At 37.6% G+C, this 15737-nt stretch overlaps 1 protein-coding gene across 12 annotated transcripts in view; it reads left to right on the top strand.

The window, feature by feature from the left end:
• The window catches only part of NCOA3 (nuclear receptor coactivator 3), a 174861-nt gene extending 159699 nt beyond the window's left edge, over positions 1–15162 (top strand). For 10 of the 12 annotated variants that reach the window (XM_043495690.1, XM_038368995.2, XM_038368990.2 and 7 more), the window contains 8 exons: positions 862–988; positions 1805–1976; positions 3143–3439; positions 5019–5123; positions 5624–5852; positions 7714–7888; positions 10444–10585; positions 11989–15162. In XM_043495690.1, the coding sequence (XP_043351625.1) occupies positions 862–988; positions 1805–1976; positions 3143–3439; positions 5019–5123; positions 5624–5852; positions 7714–7888; positions 10444–10585; positions 11989–12000 (1259 nt within the window). In that variant the 3' untranslated portion in view covers positions 12001–15162. Of the gene's footprint in view, positions 1–861; positions 989–1804; positions 1977–3142; positions 3440–5018; positions 5124–5623; positions 5853–7713; positions 7889–10443; positions 10586–11988 lie in introns of those variants that run through there. The other 2 variants (XM_038368999.2, XM_043495692.1) reach the window with 2 other exon arrangements.
• The last annotated feature ends 575 nt before the right edge of the window (positions 15163–15737 follow it).

Raw genomic sequence — 15737 nt, 5'->3', positions numbered from 1 at the left:
ATCAGTTTTAAATGCTAAACATATTTTGATATATTTTTGATAAACATTTTTTCTCATGTATTAGCATATTTAAGGTAATTTTATTTAACTAATAAAAATACCATTTTAAAATGTTGGGGTTTTTTCCCATTTTTAATTGAACTTTAATTTTCATCCAAATAGAGCTTAACACAAATCACAAGTAAAAAATTAATATTTTAGTAAATAAATGAATACGCCATTTTCTACCATAATAAAAATGTAAACATTAAAAATCTGAATAAATGTAAATTAAGCTAGATAATTGCTTACATAAATGTGCTTAGATTTAGTGTATTCTCCTGGTTAGCAAGAAGTAGCACCAAATTTAGTGTAAAGGCTAGGTTTAGTTGCAAATCAACATGTTTTAATGGTTACCAACCAGTGCCAGTTAACATTTCTTCAGGAAAATTACTAAAAAGTACAAATGCAAAATGAGATTAAAATTGATTATTTAAAATAAGGTTTCCTGCTTGCTGATTTAAATCATGAATAAAATTGGGAATTTAAATCTCTGATTTAAATGAACCCACCCTGAAAAATCACTTTTGAATTATATAAGGTTACTGCATTCATATTGTTCCCATTTGGGACCGATTCTAGAAATCAGAATCATATCATGTAGAGAGCAATAGCTTTAGTCCTTCATATCCTGTGTGTGTGTGTGTGTGTGTGTGGTGTACATGCTGTTTAAAGTATTTAGTTCTAATTAAACAGTTAACATATTGAAGTTACCAGTATAACACAATCTGTAGAATCACAAACTTTTATTTCACGTGTAAAGCAGGATGTTAAATTTTACCTTTGTTTTCAAAAAATAAAAAAATTAATTTTATTTCATAGGGCCTACTGAGATTAATATGGGTATGGGAGGTAATCCTTATGGGCAACCAGGACCATCTAACCAGCCAGGATCATGGCCTGACAGCATGCTTTCCATGGAGCAAGGACCTCGGGGGTCACAAAACAGGTAGGGTTTAGAATAGCTGATGAAAGTTGCATACATTGAATATAACTAATCACTGCTACAAGAAGAGTTTAAAAACTGGAATAGTATTTGTTCTATGATGAGACTTTCTGAACTCATTTAGTGCTTGCAGAGCCCTTTGTTGCAGTGCCCTTTGGACACCAGCTGACACAGAAGATTCATCAAAAAATGTGCCTGTGCCCTAACAGAACACGAACACCACCACCAATAAGGGTTACAGCCGATGTTAAAATAACCTGGTTTAACAGTTTCGAGGATAATTATAAGCTGTGTTTTAGTTGTTTTAAATACATTTTTATAAACACATACATGATTACATATAATATAATATGAAAGTATGTGGCAGTGACACATGAGAAGTTCCTAGAAGTGAAATTTGAAAGTTCTTTTCTAACTCTGAAAATTTCTCCTCCTTCTTGCTATCATGGATTCATAAATTGATAATAGTTGGATTTGATAGATCTTTTCCATTTTAGTGCATGCATTAGTGGACTTGGGAGTAGAGACTTCAGGCTTGTCTACATTAGCAGTTCGTGGCAAGCTAGGGTGTAAATCTACCCTGCTCTAGCTTGCTACCTCAGCTTGCCATGAATTATGTATTTGTGTAGACAAGCCCTTAGTTTCTGTTTCCAGCTCTGCTACTGGGACATTGCCCATATCTGTTAACCTTTTATGCCTTGGTTTACCCTTCTGTAATATGGGTAATACATACCCATTTCTGTAAAGTTGTTTGCTGTTTGCAGGTGATATATGCCACATGTTTTTATAATTAATGGTTTTAAACTTGTTGCTTTATAGACAATTAGTTAGAAGTTCTTTGGATGATTTCTTATGTCCACCTCCTAACATGGAAGGCCAGAGTGATGAAAGGGCTCTTTTAGATCAGCTGCACACGTTGCTGAGTAACACAGATGTCACTGGACTGGAGGAAATTGACAGAGCATTAGGAATTCCTGATCTTGTAAATCAAGTAAGTAACCAAGAGGTTTTTAACCATTTATTTTCCTGCTTTCTGTATGATCTTGGTACTTGGAAAGTGAATAAAAAAAGCATAACATCTCAACGTTTTAAAATCTGCTTCATGAATCCCTCTTTAATGAAAAATGCTAACTAGTATTCATTAAACATTATACCAAAATAACTTGTATTATGTTTTTCAAAAAATACTACAGGTAAGAAGGTGCCATTTTAGCATAACAGACATGGATATATTCTAATTCCTGACTACTTACAATATTTTATTAACATAAACAATTTTATATTACTATTTATTCCCGTTAGCACTGCAGAAGTAGCACAGCTGTGGGAGAGTGAATTGGATTCTTGTGATTCATGCATCATCTACAGAGTTCAGATTGCAGAATACTTTAGTGGCAATGATGTGCAAGTACTAGAGAACTTAGTATGGCTTTCAGATCCCAGACTAAGATTGCATGGCTGGCTGTTAAAAATATAAAATTAAAATATTTTAAAAATCTTGTAGAATGAGCACACTTGATCTGGAAATCATTCAGAAACAGAACCCAGTACTGTCCTTTTTACAAAGTCATTCTTCAAAGCAAAACTACACTTTAAACTACGAAGGCACAGGCACTGACTTTCCAAAGTGCTGTGAGGTGGGGGTTTAAACCCTGGCTCTGCCCCAGGCCCTGCCCCCACTCCACCTCTGCCCCGCTTCTTCCACTCAGTTCCGCCCCCTCCCAGAATGCACTGCGTTCTTGCTCCTTCCCTTTCAGCTGCCTCCATGCTGCGAAACAGTTGATTGTGGTGGGTGGGAGGTGCAGTGCTGATCCACGGGGCCTGCTGGCGAGCCAGAGGCACTGGGGTTGTGGGGGAGCTAGTATGGGGCTGGAGCAGCCATGGAGTCAGCGCCTATGACGAAAGGAGCAGCCTTTGTAACTATTCTGTGTGTTGGGCTCTTCAAAATTGTTTTGAAAAGTCATTATTTATTAATTATAATCATCACTTCAGACAGATAAGACTCCAGGAAGTGAAAACCAAGGCAAATAGCATTCTACAAATGCCACATTCTCTGTTCAACAATGATCACAGTCTTTTTAGCTGGATCATTTGCTGTATTAATTTTATGATTACTTCAGCATTTACTACTTGTGATGTATTCTTTGTCTGTTAAAGGGGCAAACTTTGGAACCGAAGCAAGATTCATTTCAAGGTCAGGAATCTGCAGTTATGATTGACCAGAAGCCTCCATTATATGGTCAGCCCTATCAGGGGCAAGGGGCAGCAATGCCAGGGGGTTTTACTAACATGCAAGGACAACAACAATCCTTTAATTCAATGATGAATCAGATGAGCCAACAGAGTAATTTTCCGCTGCAAAGTATGCATCCTAGAGCAAGTGTAATGAGACCCCGAACCAATACACCAAAGCAGCTCAGAATGCAACTCCAGCAGAGGCTTCAGGGGCAGCAGGTAATCTTTGCTTTTCTGCTTATACTTTTGTCTTATTCCAAAAGATAGAAAACTTTGTTGCAGTGAAGAGAGAGGTATAGTGAATTATATTGCTTCAGAAGAATAAAGGGAACATAGAAAATTGCCATACCTGTTCACATGAGAGTTGTCTAGTCAAACATCCTGTCTGACAGTGGCCAGTACCAGATACTTTAGATTCTAGAAGAAGGTGCAAGAACCTAGTTTGTTCAACAATGGAATAAGTTGCCCATTGGAGATCTCTTCCTAGAACCTCCCAGTTAGAGGTTGGTTTGGCCTGCAGTACAAAGGCTTATATTGTGTCCAAATTTTTGTTCTTTTAAAAATAATCCTATTTAATATAACTCTGGATGATCTCATTATCCATGCAAATATCCAGTCTTTATTCAGAGTCTTGTTAAGCACTTGGCCCCAGTGAGTTCCACAGTAAATATATCTGGGTTTTGTTTTTAAGAAATAAATAGCTTTTTAACTTATTTATTTTTCAAATTAATTAACTTTTATTGTTTCAAAACAATGACTTCACAAATATTAAAATGTGCTATTATCTACCAGTCACTCCCTCTATGAATAGAGGCATTCAGATATCACTTGATCTGATGTGTTAAATAAAATATAAGTGAATGGTGATGGTACTTTTTTTTAAAATATTGTTTGTTTTCCCTTATTAATCTGATCCATTTTAGATACCCTGATGTTATGGTGATAGGCACAGTATAAGAAACTAGATGGATTTTAACACTGTGCTGAAAAAGTGCTGCTTTAAAAAGGTTATTTGTCTCACCGTTTTGATTTAAATTGAAATATTCTGTTAAGAAATGTAATTTATATGCCTCAGTCGAGTACAACCTTTATTATCCATAAATCACTGGGGAACACTGACTATGTTTTGAATAACAAAAGTATCTGACAGCAGAGGAAATTTTTATTGTAATAAATGTAAAGGGTTGTGACCAAGTTCTGGATAATAGGGAGTGTAAGATGATAGAGGCTGGGAGAATTAATGTAGTGGCTTATACTATAAAAGAGTGTAGTTTTCAGCACTTCCCACCCTATACCTTTCTTCTTGGCTGTGCCATGACATTGAATCAGGCTATGGCTTTTTGGAGCAACTGTCATGTCTTTTTATAATAGTAGCTTTAACAGTATCCAACCTTTAAGCAGAGATGAAACCTGTAGTTAATTATATTTTGGATCTCAAGAGTATAAGCGTTGGTCTACTATACTGTGCTTCAAATAAGTTTGGTTATAAAATATTTTATGAGATAGTAAAGCCTTTTAATGCCAGGCCACTTAATCTGAATGTGTGAATTACAACTGTTCATGTTCAAATTTAAAGATTAAACTTTTATGTATCTAACTAATTAAAAACACTAATCTCTGAATTCTAGATGGAAAAAAAATTACATTTGCAGAAAGGTGGCTTCTTTTTCTTTTTCCCCCTACATAAAGAATTTAGCTGTTACTTGGTTTGGTGGTTGTAGCCTGGTGTTTTTGAAGATTCCTATTTGAAGCAGATTAATACAGCCCATTTACACACTGTTAATTGTCTTTCCCTAAGTTTTTGAATCAGACCCGTCAAGCGCTTGAGATGAAAATAGAAAACCCAGGTACTGGTGGTGCCCCAGTCATGAGGCCAGTCATGCAGCCGCAAGTGGGGTCACAGGTGAGTAATCATCGCACTTGCCCTTCTGAAGTAGCATGTTGTAAAATAGCAGGGAACAAACATGTCAAACACAAGTCCTTATAGAATTCAGGCCTTCTTTCATGGTTCCACAGGGTATATTTATTTTCTTTGGTGGCTCAAGAATGATCCTCATTATCAGTGGGTATAACCCCCACAATTCTGAAATTGCAGACTTATGGGCACTGGTACCTGTTGTCTGCTATGATATGCTACAGATGCAGAGTGTAAGTAGTATTTTACCCATATGAAATGAGTGGTAAGAAAATAACATCTGCATTAGCTTTTAGCATGAATAAGATAGTTTAATGCAAACTTAACACTGCCAGCTGGCTTTCATTAATGTGAATTCCATTGCTAGCCCTTGATGTGCTGGGTCCTGTGGGTACAAAATATTTACATGTATTGATTCTCTGGCATGCCTTTAATTTTACTTGTTAAATATCATCCAATACATTTTTTTGTTTTTGTTTGTGGGGTAGCAGCAAGGTTTTCTTAATGCTCAGATGGTGGCTCAGCGCAACAGGGAGCTAATAAGTCATCATATCAGACAGCAGAGGATGGCAATGATGATACAGCAGCAACAGCAACAACCTCAGACCTTCAGTCCACCACCAAATGTGACTGCCTCAGGAAGCATGGACAGTTCTCTGGCAGGTCCCCCAATGGCTCAAGTTCCTTCACAGCAATTCCCATATCCGCCTAATTATGGTACTGATGCTAACATCTCAACTCTGTCTCTCCCTCACTCCGTTTTTTTTCTTCCATTTATCTCATCTACTTTAAATATTCCAGATCACAGTGAGGCTTGGGATAAAAAATTCTTATAAGTGGGTGGGTGGGTGGATGGATGGATGAGGGGTTTTCAGAGATCCTGAACACACTCTGTAACCAAGTATTATTAAATGGAACTCTCTGTCAGAGTGCAGGGAGGCTATACAATTATTTATCCATAGTTGAACATTTATTTCCCATACTAGCCATGATTTCATCAAATATACATGCAAGTCATTTCTGTTTGTGAAGATACAGTATAAACAATGAGAACCCAAGAATTTACATTATCATTGTTTGGTTATTTTCCAGTATCTATATAATTGTTATGCAAAGCTCTCTGGCTGCTGCTTCCAGAATTTGCCATATGCTGCCCATAATAAAAATGGCTGCTTCAGCTTCCCTGCAGATATATTAAAGCTAGTGAAAGTTAAAAGGAAATGGAGAGGATTAGGGTGGCTAAACCTCTGTTGGTTATAGACAGTCTAAGCACAGTGATCTCCAGTATAGAGACAGAGTTCAGGGAAGAGGAGAGTGTAGGGAAAGCTGCTAACCTGTGTAGCTTGTTTCCATCCTGGGCTAAAAAATTGCTTAGAATTTTTGTTTTAGGTTTCAGCATTTATTCAGCCCAGGAAATGGTTATTACCATATGAATATGGAGCTCCCTTGGGTATCATTTAAATAGTCAAAAAATTAAAACACAGTTAAATGTGCTGCCAATGAGCTTCCTGTGTTTTACTAAATAATTAGTTTATTGATGTATTGTTTCCTGATGTAACAGATTCTATTACTCTTCTCTGTCACTTCTCCCCCACCCCCCTTTCTGTTTTGATAACTTTCTTGCCTGGATCATTCCATACTGTCATGATTTCCATAGAGCTGTTCAGTAGTTCATTTATAGAAAGCAATGAATATTTATTTGAATTCATGCAACGTCTATATGTACCTACTATCTGGCTTCCCTCAAAATCCAATTTTGACAGAGAAAAATCATTATTGTGAATCCAGATACATAATCCCAAGTAAATTCTCTAACCTGTTTGCTACAGAACACTACAGCAATTTTTATGACTAGCTTTCTGCAGCATTCTCTTAAATGCAGATATTTTATTAGAATATGAGACATTCCTGATACAATTAAATGATTAAATTACCAAGATGGATATTGCATATTACATTAACTCCTTATTTGTTAGCTAATTTGTCTCATGCACACCTATGATGCTGTATAAATAATACCAAGGAGGAAAATATCTTCTGTTTCTTTTCACACATGAATTATGAGGAAAATGTAAATAGCTCCTATTTCAAGTATTGGAGGAAAAACTTTTGAAACACTGCTGAAAACTTAAGGAAAACCAAAAATAACTTGTTATAAATCATTTTGCTGATATAACCTATATGTGTCTTTGCCCTTCCCTTTTGCAATATTACTGAGACTATTTGCAAAAACGGGATTTTATTGCTAAAATGTTTCCTCGTGCTGCTTATTTGTCACATTGAGTTATAATTTGATATCACAGCTAGTTGCTGTGGAAAGAATTCTGAGTTCAGATGGGCAATAAGCTGCAGAAGCAAATGAAGTTTTAAATGTGCATGTGTGCACATACAAATCCAATTTCCATGTAAGGGAAATGCAGACTAGTGTTTAAGAACAACTGTAAATTTCTGAGGGTTCGGGACTCATCACGCTTGTTAATGGGATGAGACATTTTTCATCCTCCATTGCAAGGAGATAGACTAAAAATGCTTAAAGATAACAATGAGCATCTGCTTTGTTTGTTCTTTGTCTTGTAAGGAATAAGCCAACAAGCTGATTCCACATTCAGTAGAGTAGCAAGCCCTCCCAACCCAATGATGTCATCAAGAATTGGAGCCTCCCAAAATCCCATGATGCAGCACTCTCAGACAGCAGCAATGTACCAGTCCCCTGAGATGAAAGGCTGGTCATCAGGAAACGTGGCCAGAAGCAGGTGAGCAAGAAAGACTTAAGTCAGTGTTTTTTCAAGTGTGACTTGTGATTTTGGGTGTCTCAGTTTAAGTGCCAAATTAAAACACTTCAAAGAGACCTGATTTTCAGAGGGTGGATGCTTAGCACTTTCTAAAAATCCTGGATAAAATCTTTGCTCCATTAAAATCAATAGGAGTTTTGCCATTGATTTCAGTCCAGCCAGGATGTCACCCCAGGTCTCTCTCAAACTCTCTGAAGCTGAACACCAAAAATCACTAGTTGCTTTACAAAATCATTACCATATTTCTTAAATAAACGCGCAGAATCTCTAAGTGCTTAGCTTTTTTACCGCATACAATCAAAACCTATACTCATGTTAGTCAACACAATAGATGTTAGTGGTTTACCTTCCATTAAAAGTGTGTGTGTGTGTGTGTGTGTGTGTGTGTGTGTGTGTGTACCATGCATAGTAAAAATAACATTAAGGTTCTAACCCACTGGTGGGCAAACTATGGCCCAGGGGCCACATCTGGCCATCCAGACGTTTTTATCAGCCCTCGAACTCCCACCAGGAAGCGGGGTCCGGGGCTTGCCCCACTCTGGCGCTCCAGCCGGGGAGCAGGGTCAGGGTCTTGCCCCACTCCGCATGGCTCCTGGAAGCAGGTGCATGTCCCATCTCCGGCTCCTACTCGTAGGGGCAGCCAGAGGGCTCCACATGCTGCCCAAGCCCTGCCCCTGCAGATCCCATTGGGGAACTGCAGCCAATGGGAGCTGCACGGGTGGCACCTGCAAACAGGGCAGTGCACAGCCACCTGGCCGCACCTCTACATAGGAGCCAGAGGGGGGGACATGCTGCTGTTTCTGGCAGCTGCTCGAGGTAAGCGCTGCCCGAAGCCAGCCCCCCATAGCCCCTCCCATGCCCCAACCCCCATCCCAGCCCTGATCCCCCTCCTGGCCTCGGTCCCAGCCCCACTCCAGAGCTCACACACCCAGCTGGAGCCCACCCACCCTCCAGCCCCCAATTACATTAGCATTCATGGCCCGCCATACAATTTCCATACCCAGATGTGTCCCTTGGGCCAAAAAGTTTGCCCACCCCTGTTCTAACCCAAAGATGCACAGGCAAGGAGATTCTGACTTAAGGTTTCCATGAATCCCTTGTCTCCTCAATGCTAAGATTAAAGGTTTCATGGGAATCTTTAAGGAACAGTATTTAGGCCAGTAAGCTTAACTTTCTATCATTTTTCTTATCTGCAAAGTCCTTATAATTCTTAGGGCTTGTCTACACTTACCGGGGGATCTACAAATGCTGATGGATGCATCGCCGGGCGATTTAGCAGGTCTAGTGAAGACCTGCTAAATCAACCTCAGCTTGCTCTCCTGTCGACTCCTGTACTCCACCGGATGGAGAAGAGTAGGGGGAGTTGACAGGAGAGCGTCTCCCGTTGACACTGCGTAGTGTGGATCACGTGGTAAGTAGATCTAAGCTACGTTGATTTGACTTGCGCTATTCACGTAACTCAAATTGCGTAGCTTAGATAGATTTTTTTCCCTGTACTGTAGACAAGGCCTTAGTGTATCTGGGCTTTTTACCAGTGTTTCAAAGCGTTCTTGTTTGTTTTTTGTGTTGTTTTCCATGACTTAAATACACATACACACTTCTTAATTAGCAGTGGTGAGAAAGGAAAGATAAAGTACACGTTTCACCAGTACACCAGTTAACATGAAATTGTCTTCCATTTGGAATTTTGGCAATGATTCTTTCAATGTAAATCATCTAGAGGGACATCTCCTGGGAATATAAATCCACTGCATGGCTTTGTCTTTTGTATTCTGCTTCAACCAGCTTTGAATTCTGGGAACATGAACTACAAATGGCTACATGTTCTTACTTCTGCTACAGCATTTTCTTATTCATGACCCAGAAATTGCCTTTCATTGCACTTGAATATAAAATGTGTGTCTTACATTTTGCAGCAGAAAAGGATTTTGTTGAAGATAAACTGGACATTTGAGTTTCTAACCAACAAATAAGAGATATCATTCATGTCCTTGTAGTAGTTTTTGTCTGTTATGCCCTTGATCCTGCCCTGGCTAGGTATGAATAGATGACTGAATAGGTTTTTCACCTAACATCCATGAGAGTTAATATCTTTATAATTAGAAATCAGATTTAGTCTAGGAATATTGACAAAATACTTTGGAAGAAATTTAATTGTGCACAACAATATGATGATGGACTATTGTGATCACTGGAATCTCTAAAAGGGCTACAAGAGAGAGCTTGTATCTATTAATTAGTAAGAACACTTATCAGATTCCTGAAAAGTAAATTGATTTGTAAATTTTAGATAAAAATTAAAACTGATCAGAGTACCAGTATTTCTATATTGTCTATCCAATGTGTAAAAGTAACAAATGGGGTACCTTCTGGTTCTGGTAATTATGTAAAGATTTAAATCTATTTCTTATCTTTCTGCCATATCAATCACTTATGGCCTGAATAAGGATGGCAGTGCATTAAAATATCGGTCAAACTTTATGGAAGGTAACTTTATTTGTTCTTGTGTGCTCTAGTTCTTTTCCACAGCAGCAGTTCAGTCATCAAGGGAGCCCTACAACTTATAATCTGATGCATATGAATGGCAGCAGTGGTCATATTGGACAAATGAATATTAACACCATGCCTATGTCAGGGATGCCTATGGGTCCAGACCAGGTAAGATAACTAACAATTCACTCCAATGATGAACAGTTCTGTAGAGATTCAGAGGCTTCATTAGCCTTAAACGTCTGGGTAGTTATAAGATCCTTTTATAGGTCTGTAGCTCCTTTTTTCCCATTGAGTACAATCGGTTCTCAAGATGGCCGACTTCCTCTCACGCACCGGTTTTCAGTTCTCGCTGTCCCCTAAGCCATTTGAGGATAAAGCTTTCATTTTCCTCCAATAGGTTCTGTCTAGTTTTGCTGATATTTCACCAAATCCATTTTGAAGCCTGGCAGTCTGCTTCTAGGTTAGCTGTTTCTCTTCAGGTATCTCATGATTGTGGCTCAAGAGACACAAGGGTCACTTAAGTATTATTGAGCTTGGGGAAATTCCAGAGACCAAAATACTTGAAAGGGGCAACTGTATCCTCTGAGATTTTGCAAGTTGTCTGCAAGACCATTTTCAGTCTAAGAACAAAGGTTTCAACTAGACTAAACTGAATTTCACTTTGGTGAGTGGGAGTAAAGTTAAGTGCACAATTTGGTTTCCACATGTGTAAAACGGGCACAACTTCCTGTGAGGATTAAGCAGTTAACACTTGTAAAGCAAGTGTTTGGAGACAAAAAGGGTTGTGCAATAGAAGTGCTAGTTCTTATGATCTTTTAGACAGAGTCCAATAAAGGCCACTCTTCTCCCTAAAAATGGATTGTCTTAATACTTTAATTTTCAAAATACACACTGGGCCAGACAGTGTGTGAAAATGCCTCGATAGCTCAGTGTTTAGGGCAGACCCAGATTCCAGTATGTTTGCTCCAATGAATATTTATCCACAACGGAGCAGCTCCATCAGGAGACATTGAGAGAGACCTGGCCCTAGAATACCCCACATCCCAGTGGTTAGGGCATTTTCCTGAGAAGTGGGAGAACGAAGTTCAAATCCCTGCTTCACATCAGGCAGAGGGAGGAACTGAATATGGGTCTTCAACATCCTGGGTGAGTGCTCTAACGAATGGAATAAAAGTTATGAGAAGGGGCACCACCATCTTTTCTTTCCCCCATTTTGTGTGGGTTTAGACTTGCTTTGAGCATGCCACTGGATTGGGCCCTGATGGTAAGTAGGCAGGGGAAGACCTAGTTTGTGAATCCTGCTGGGCCTTCGGCATGAGTTAGGCCTCTAGCTGCTAAACAGCATCAGAACTTGGTGGCTGGACAAGCATACAGCCATCTAATATTTAGGCAACTACAGGACTTTAATGGTGGAAACTCAGATGCCTACAGGGTTATGTGGCAGCTGAGCAGGAGTTTTGTGAATGCCAGCACTGACTATATGGAGGGACATAAGTTCCTTAGTGCCCCTTGTGATTCCATCCTGGTGTTTTTCTGATGCGTGTTCTTTTTTTGTTTTCCTTTAACAGAAATACTGCTGACACTTAAAACTGTGATCTCCCAAAGTAGAACGATGTATATTAATGATGATGCACTAGTATTACAAAGAAAAGCTACATATTCTTCGTGGCAACTAGTACTGGCCTTATGGAAATAACTGATTTTTTTCCAGCTGATCACCAAGATGTCCCAAGTGACTTCATACAAAAAGACTTTTTTTTAGTAGACGCAGAGTCTCTGTATTACTGTATATTGTGGTGTACAAAACAATGGTCAAATATTTTTGGCACTCTGCCTCTAGAAATGGGAATTTGGGAATGGCATTTTAGTAAATATGATGGGTAGACTCTATGTATACCACTTCTATTTACTGTAGCTATCCAAAGCCTTTTAACTACAGGCAGGCCAAAGTGCCTGGAGAAGTCATGGTGGATAAGAATATCTGACAGAGAATGTAGTTCCTAGCCTTGACTCTTTTATATTAATTCCTGAATACGAATGCTGCTTTTAACCTCTTATCCCCAGGAGTCAGGATTTCCAACTATAGTGGCAATGCAGAATGAATTGGCATGTAATGTTCCAAAATCCTGCCCATTGATGCCAAGGGAGGTTACAGAGAAAATAAATTAAAATTATTTAAACATAATTGTGACTAATATTTAAATTTTGATGTGCAGCTGAGTGCACTTTATAAAAGGCTATATAATGGATTAATGCAATATCTTTGATAAGGATTTAATAAACTGAAAGGTAGGGTGTACTCATGTTCTTTTTCAAATCCAATCTTTTAAGAATTGTTGATTGAAAAGACTGTGTACTGTAATGTTTTATGTTATTGGAAATTAGAGCAATAATCCTTCATGGTTTTTTGGGGGGAAAAACCTTCAGAAAAATCAAGGCAAGGCACTGCAGTCTGAATCAGAATTTTGCAGGGTTTTTTTTTTTGTGTGTGTGTGAATAAATTTTGTAAATATGATCTTTAAGAATTGTATTATATATATATGACTTTTGTAGGCCACTAACTCATTTTTGCAGAGTTTGTGAAGCTAAATATTTAACAGTTGATTTCTGTAAACTCATCTTAGTTGAGGTCTAGATAGAAGACCTTTCCATTTTTTTTTTTTAATTTAATGACCTTGGAGTTGGGTGACTTTGGCCCATAACTTTTTCTTCTTTGCCACTTATTTTATATCTTTAACATAATAACTTTTTTAAAAGATCATTTGTTTAGGGTTAAGCAATTGGTTAATGCTTTCTCCACATTAAGTGAGCACTTTGTAACATTTCATTTTTTATATAGGGCAATTTGACAAAAAAGGATCCCTGGATTGTAAACTGTCATGACTTGTCATAACTGTTCATGGGGTTTTTATAAAGAAGATGCCTACTGCTAAGTATTTCTTGTTGTTTACTTCACCACCATCACATCTTGCAGCAAGCAACTCATTTGTTGGCACATGACATCCAGAAATCTTTATGGATATTAAACCACAGTTTAAACAAATGTCTGCACCTCTTAGGATTATTCTATTGTAATGAATGTATTTTCCAAACAAGTGTGTCTACTATCAGTATTCATGTTAAGTTACAAGTCTATTCATCTTTATCAGTTGACGGGTTGTATTTTTTTGTCCATAAAACGAAGATGCTATTCCAGATTATCCACTTTCAGACAGATGGCGATTGAAACCTGGAAACTTCCATAAGGGTGTGAACCAGAAAGGTTTAAGGCATGTGGTGTTTTTGTTCTGTTGTTCACTGTATAAAGGAAAACAGACTTCTCCTGAGTGAGTGAAAATCAGTGATTCTGATCTTTTCTTTTTGGTACTGTAACTAGGAAGTCATATTTTGTTTTGCAGTAACTTGAAGGAACTTCCATGTTCTTCCATTTTAATGAAAATAATTTTTAGTGCAAAAATTCACACAACTTTCATCCTAAATGTACAGCCACAGTCCTACTCCACAAGGCAGGTAGGTGCAATAAAAATCTGCTTTTTATACAGCCCAGTCTGTAGAATCAGCATTGAGAACATAGATTTGGCTGTAGTAATTTAGTTGTTTCCACTCCTCAGTCTGGTTTATCTGTGTTGTAATGCATGACATTTAAAAGCATAAGGAACTGTTTTACCCTTTCTTGCTTTTTAGAATCCACCTGCTGGTTGAGTCAGTGCAACGTAATGGAGTTGAAAGGCAACAATCCCTTGCTTTTTATATTAAAACAGAATAGAATGATTTTATATCTTGTAGTTCATTATATTGATGGAAGCTGCAAACCTTGATTGCTTTGACTTGTGACATCTTCAGGATATGTACTACTTTATGCTTTTTGCCCTTTAACTTTTTTTTTGAGTTATTCTATTTATACTTCTAAAATGTGGTACATGATGGATGTTACAAAGGATCCTTCTTCCCTCATCTGCTTTTAGAATGTTTTTTTCCAGTAATTACTTCTTGCTGAATCCAAAGATTTGTTTTAATTAAAATGATAAAAAATAAACCTTTTTAAATTAGTGTTTTTGAAACCTTTAAAGGCAACAATCTAAATATTTTACCTAGGTGAAACATTTAATTTACTAAACTAAATAGTCCTTTGCTTTTGGTGGTATTTGATATCTCCAATAACTGTGTTTTGGTTCTACAGCAGCAAAGTTTTTTGAATGAGTCAAGAAGCTGTATAACTATTTTTGACAGTATGATCACAGTTTACTAGTATAACCAGTTGCATCATTACTGCATAGTCTCACTACATGCCTGCCAGGTTTCCTGTTGATTATAGAAACCATGTGTTATAAAATCCATAAGCAGTCTTTTATTCAGTCTCATCCTAAATTTGTGCTTTTAACGTGAGGAATTCAGGAACATTTTTTAAAGCTATAAAAAAACTATTTGAATGTTGCACCAATTAGCACACATTTTATTTTAGATTTTAAGTGCAGACTGTTAGAATGATACAGCAAGTATGAAACGATATAATTCAGAGCAATATTTTAAAAAAATTCTCAGGAGAAGGCATACAGTACTGAGAATTGCATTTAAATTTAGTTTACATTAAGTACTGCTTGAAATGTGTATCTTTACATTGCAAAAACAAAAAACCATGTGGGCTGATTTATAAAAGGGTTGGTTATAAAGTATTACTGCTCTTCTGATTTTTGTGTTTTGATGTTAATAATAATGTAAATAAAGGTTTCTATTTAAAACCAGAACGTGGTGATTTAGTATGTCAGCTGTTTGGCACCCCTCAGAGCTTAATTATATTCTAAGAAGGCCAGCAATCTAGCATTCCCCTCCACCCAAACCAAAATATAGCCACTCTTGAGAGATTTGATAACGTAACACTTATGTGAGAGAGACTAGATTTGGGGAATGATTTAAGAACTCTTGGTTTCCTGGGTTTAGGTATGTCTCAAGGGCTGAAGATGTATCCACTGCAAAGTTGCCTATAAAATCTTTCTGGCTTTAAAAATCGTGTTCTGACACACAACCGACAACTAGGAGAAAGGATGGGGAAATAAAAAGAACTTGGGAATAACCAAAGGTTTGGGACAGAAGTTTTCTTGCTATAATATATACCTTCTGTCATAGGGAAAACCACAGGCTGTATAACATTTTGAAAATATAATTTGCCATTTTTTCCTGAAATGTATATTCAGACTTTCATACTGTACTAAACTACAGAGAAAGCTGAGTATTTTCAGATGGATATAGAGCAGCATTATTAACATTAGTTGGCCTTCCAGGATTCCACCTTTCTCATTCTCCCATCTGCAAAGGTTGC

Source organism: Dermochelys coriacea, chromosome 13, assembly GCF_009764565.3.
Source record: "Dermochelys coriacea isolate rDerCor1 chromosome 13, rDerCor1.pri.v4, whole genome shotgun sequence".
NCBI lineage: Eukaryota > Metazoa > Chordata > Testudines > Dermochelyidae > Dermochelys > Dermochelys coriacea.
This window is presented reverse-complemented; position numbering and strand designations above follow the sequence as displayed.